Below are 5,135 nucleotides of genomic sequence, written 5' to 3'. Positions count from 1 at the left end.
GAGTAGGGGTCCACCATGGATCAGTCCTCAGCCACCTCTTATTCATCATAGTCTTCCAGGAAATAGCAGAGTGAATCAAGACAGGCTGCTCCTGAGAGAGCCTCTATGCTGATGACCTTGCTCCAAAAGCTGAGTCACTACCAGAACAATAGGAGAAGTTTCAGGTGTGGAAGCAAGGACTAGAATCAAAGGGTCTTGGAGTCAATCTAGCAAAAACCAAAGTCTTAGTAAGTAGGAAGGCAGACAAATCACAAATCCCTTCAGGTAGATGGCACTGCTCGATCTGCAGGAAAGGTGTAGGCAGAAACTCCAGAGGTGCAGCAATATCAAAAGAAGGCTAACTGGGAAGATAGATTTTGTGTGTGGCAGATGCTCAGGGGCAATAAAGAGTGAAAATGTGCAAAGAACAGCTTCCATCACATGCCAGGAGGAAAAACTAGAATTAGCTAATAGCTTCCATTACCTTGGTGACCAAGTTAGCAGTTGGAATTGGTGCTCTAAGAGCATAGCTGCTAGAATGAGAATAGCCTGGGCAAAGTTCAGAAAGCTACTGACTCTACCGGCAACAAAAGGGCTTCTCACTCAGGGTGAAAGGTAGATTGTATGACACTTGTGTGCCAACAGCTATGCTACATGGCAGAGAAACATGGGCGGTGACTGCTGAAAGAAATGAAGCTCGTATGATCTAGAAATTCGAACTTACATCCATGTAAGTTGGAATTTCTAGTATGAGCAAGAAATTCCAACTTATGTGTTCTCCTTGATCTGATACTCTTGTCCTCACCCGCTTGGAAAACAATTTCCAAAGAAATCTCTGTATATGATCGTAATCTATGCCGTTTGAAAGTTTGAGGGGGAAAATGTCGGATCTCGTGAATTTTCCGAAACTCCTCCCCATGTACTCGGAAAAATTCTTTCCCATAAATCCCTACAGGTTCTGAATCCACAGCATCTCAGCGATATATTTTGAAAATTTCGTTTAAAAGTATACGTTTTTCTCAAAGTTATGAAGCAACAAAATCAGTTTGTAGTTATGCCGGTTTCTGAACATTTCAGTGGTTGGAGTGTATTGATTCTCAAACTAAAACGTAACAAACTGACGTTGAAACGATGGCGATTGTACGAGATAGCTTTCTCCGTTAGAAATAGCAGCCAAATCCCGCACAAATCAGACATCTCTCGTTCATAAAACAAAGAAGAGACTCAAAGTATTGACGCGCCAAAAGCCTACAAAATTAAAGACATTGACTATTTTCATTGTTTAATACTTACGGATATGTTTCAAAAAGGATAGTGTTCTTATATATGTGTATCTGGTAGTTGGGACATGCATCCTAAGTACGAATTAGAAATTAATGTACAGGAATTTCCACTGGATATCAACATGAAGTACGTTCAATGCGCATGCTTATCTTTTCTTAAAATACTGACGGCACCTGCTCAGGACATTTGACCGGATGTCAACATGAAGTTGGAAGTCCGCTCAATGCGCATGCCTATCTTTCTTCAAAATACTGACGGCACCTGCTCTTGTTTATCTCCCTTTACTCTTCTGTGTATTGCTGTTGGTATGTGTGTGTGTGTTTGTATTCATATCTGACTGTTGGTCATCTTTTCCGATGTTCTAATATGTCGCTACTCACAACGTCCTTCTAGTTCTTTCTTGATTGGTCCATTCATTGCCAGCTTGGCCCAAATATTTTAACTCATCCGTGGTATCTGACTCAAATCATTCTCTGAAAATAAGGTATTAACTAGACATGTTTTTTTTCTTCCTCTCTCTCTCTCTGTTTTGTAAAAATATCCTGTTCATATTTGAATAAAATACATATTTTATACAAACTACACACGTTCGTATTCTTATGTTTACGTGATTGTATGAATGTGGAGCGTGCAGCTACAGTATAGCATAGCGGATTTGAAAGCAAATCCACATTTTTATTAATTGTTTATTGTTCTCACCTCTCAGCACATGGAGGTTAATGAGGAGTTGACCTCTTGACCTTTCTCTGGTCGTAGGTGGGCCAAAATTGAGGTTGTCAGATTAGAAAATTAATACAGGACACTCTTAAAATCCCTCTGTATATATAGAAATTTATACATCTCCAATTTGTGGGAGAAAATGGAGAGAAATGGCAGATGAGTCAGTTGTTGTTTGCTGATGGTACAGCACTGGTGGTTGGTGCAGTAGAGCAACTGAGGAGGCTGGTGGTAGAGTTTGGAAGAGAATGTGAGAGGAGGAAATGGAAACTGAATGTAGCTGGGATGTTCGAGAGATGAAATGGCTGGTAGGATGAATGTGAGTATAAATGATGAGATGTTAGTGGAGGTGAGTGTTTTTAAGTATTTGGGATCACATGACTGCAGTTGGTGGGTTGGCTGAGGAGGATGGATATAGAGGGAGATACTTGGAGTTGTGAAAGGTATGCTTAGAGATAAAAGGTTGAGTATGAAAGCGAAAAGAGGTGTGTGTGAGGGCATGATTGTACCGACAATGTTATACGGTGCAGAGACATGGCACCTGAGAGAGGCTTAAAGGAGGCAACTAGATGCGTTTGAGATGAAATGTTTAAGGGCTATGGTTGGTGTGACATAGATGGACAGGATGTGGAATGAGGAAGTGTGAAGACAAACAGGAGTGAGAGAAAATCTACATACCAGAATGGCTAGACGAAAGTTGAGGTGGTTTGGCTACATGGAGTGGATGGGTGAGGAGCAGATGGTAAGAAGTGTGATAGAGGCAGACCACAGCTTGTGTGGACGGCTGGAATGAGGAAAGCTTTGGTGGGTAATGGAGTTCAAGTTAGAGAGGCAAGAGAGTTTATTAATGAATAGAATGCCTGGCGCATGTCTTGTTGTAGCTACCCCAACCTACGGGCAGTCTAAGCCTTCATACATATAAAAAAAATACATACCTACACGACCAGACATCACAGTTACATGAGTTCTATCATGTATAAATACATTTGTGTGTAGCTAATGAACCACTCCGAGACAATGGTTTACCACAGATATCACAATGATACCGTTCCTTTCCTGTATGGGTACGTTTGTGACTAGTTAAGTGACTATTTTGAGAGAATGATTTACCACAAATATCACACTGATATGGTTTCTCTCCTGTATGAGTACGTTTGTGTGTAATTAGTGATGAACTTCGAGACAATGATTTACCACACACCTCACAGGAATACAGTTTCTCTCCAGTATGAATACGCTTGTGTTTCTTTAAGGTACCATTTTCAGAGAATGATTTACCACAAATACCACAATGATATGGTTTCTCTCCTGTATGAATACGTATGTGTGTAGTTAAACAACTACTGTCAGAGAATGATTTACCACAGACATCACAGTGATATGGTTCTTCTCCTGTATGAATACGCCTGTGTATAGTTAAGTGACTCTTCCAAGAGAATGATTTACCACAGATATCACAATGATATGGTTTCTCTCCCTTATGAAGACGTACATGTGTAGTTAAATGACTACTTTGAGAGAAAGATTTACCACAGATTTCACAGTGATATGGTTCTTCTCCTGTATGAATATGTCTGTGTGTAGCTAAGTGACTGCTTCGAGAGAATGATTTACCACAGATATCACAATGATATGGTTTCTCTCCCTTATGAAGACGTACATGTGTAGTTAAATGACAACTTTGAGAGAAAGATTTACCACAGATTTCACAATGATACGGTTTCTCTCCCGTATGAATACGTTTGTGTGTAGTTAAGCTACCACTTTGTGAGAAATATCTACCACAGATCTCACAATGAAATGGTTTATCTCCTGTATGAATACGCTCGTGGGAAATTAGGTTACATTTTAGGGAGAAGACCTTTTTACAGACATCACGGTCATATGACAATTTCCTTTCTTCTTTCATCAGGGGTTCAGAGGAAATCAATTCTATACTTTTCTCACTCTTTTCCATTATTTTCCTCTCAAATCCCAGTTTATATATTTTTCTTGCTTTATTCTGACACTTTATTCCTTACAAATGCTCTTACTGCTGTATTTCTGTCCAGGGTTACCTTTGTCTAGCAACAATTACATAAATTTATCCAAGTTTCATCAGCACAGGGGCTACTCTTCTTGATACTTCAGTCAGTGATGTTCAGAAATGTTTCACAGGAATTCAGTCACTGATTTGTAGAAACAATGTTATACATCTGTTTTGTATAATAATTTCTTGTAGTCTTTAAAATCAAGGTAGATATCGAATATGCTTCTTCTGTTACATCAATGTCATCTGATGTTCTGAAATCAGATAGAAACTGCAGTGTAAGATAGAGGCTACTTAAAAAATACAGATCCATTTCAATTGAGATAAACTGTAGAAATAAGCATTTCTCTTAACAACAGAATATTCGTATTTATTAAAATTAACATAACAGTATTTTATATTCATGATTTTTCTGTTCGCCTTAAGCATAAATATAATTCCGATATTGTTTGTAGGTTCATTTATTTTTTGTCTCTGAGTAAAATGGAAAAAGCTTGAAATTGTAATGTAAGCCGTCTGAAAGGTATAAACTTTAATTAAAAGATACGCATTTCCTGAAAAGTATGAGGGGAAAAATGTCGATTTTTCGAAACTCCTCCCCACCGTCAATGGGGTACACATTTGTAGTTATGCCGGTTTCTGAGCATTTCAGTGGTTCGAATGAATGCCAGACTATTTCTCAAACTAAAACACACAACAAACTGATGTGGCAACGGAGATTGTACGAGATAGATTACTCTGCTAGAAATAGCAGCCAAATCAGACATCGACACGCGAAAAACCGAAAACCTACAGAATCAAAAACATTGACTCTTTTCATTGTTTAATACTTACGGAAATATTTCGTAAGGGATTGTGTTGTTATATATATATCTATCTGGTAGTTGGAAAATGCATTATAAGTATTATAAAGATATTAATCAGCTGATTGGAAGAAATTAATGCTCAGGACATTTGACCGGATGTCAACATGAAGTTGGAAGTCCGCTCAATGCGCATGCTTATCTTTCTTCAAAATACTGACGGCACCTGCTCTTGTTTATCTCCCTTTACTCTTCTGTGTATTGCTGTTGGTATGTGTGTGTTTGTGTTTGTATTCATATCTGACTGTTGGTCATCTTTTCCG

General features: G+C 38.6%; 2 protein-coding genes across 5 annotated transcripts in view; one reads left to right on the top strand and one right to left on the bottom strand.

The window, feature by feature from the left end:
* LOC106872079 (zinc finger protein 239) overlaps window positions 1–5,135 on the bottom strand; it is a 70,244-nt gene that overhangs the window by 2,402 nt on the left and 62,707 nt on the right. For 3 of the 4 annotated variants that reach the window (XM_052977420.1, XM_014918933.2, XM_052977419.1), the window contains exon 2: window positions 2,916–4,263. In XM_052977420.1, coding sequence (XP_052833380.1) covers window positions 2,951–3,937 — 987 coding nt within the window. In that variant the 5' untranslated portion in view covers window positions 3,938–4,263 and the 3' untranslated portion in view covers window positions 2,916–2,950. Of the gene's footprint in view, window positions 1–2,915; window positions 4,264–4,843; window positions 5,051–5,135 lie in introns of those variants that run through there. The other variant, XM_014918934.2, reaches the window with a different exon arrangement.
* Window positions 1–5,135, top strand: part of LOC106872078 (zinc finger protein 208) — a gene marked incomplete at its 5' end in the record, with an annotated part of 54,654 nt that overhangs the window by 36,985 nt on the left and 12,534 nt on the right. The gene's annotated exons all lie outside the window — the stretch shown is intronic.

The sequence above is a fragment of the Octopus bimaculoides genome, chromosome 28 (assembly GCF_001194135.2).
Source record: "Octopus bimaculoides isolate UCB-OBI-ISO-001 chromosome 28, ASM119413v2, whole genome shotgun sequence".
Taxonomy (NCBI): domain Eukaryota; kingdom Metazoa; phylum Mollusca; class Cephalopoda; order Octopoda; family Octopodidae; genus Octopus; species Octopus bimaculoides.
Note: the sequence above shows the minus strand (reverse complement) of the source record. Positions and strands in the feature narration are given on the sequence as shown.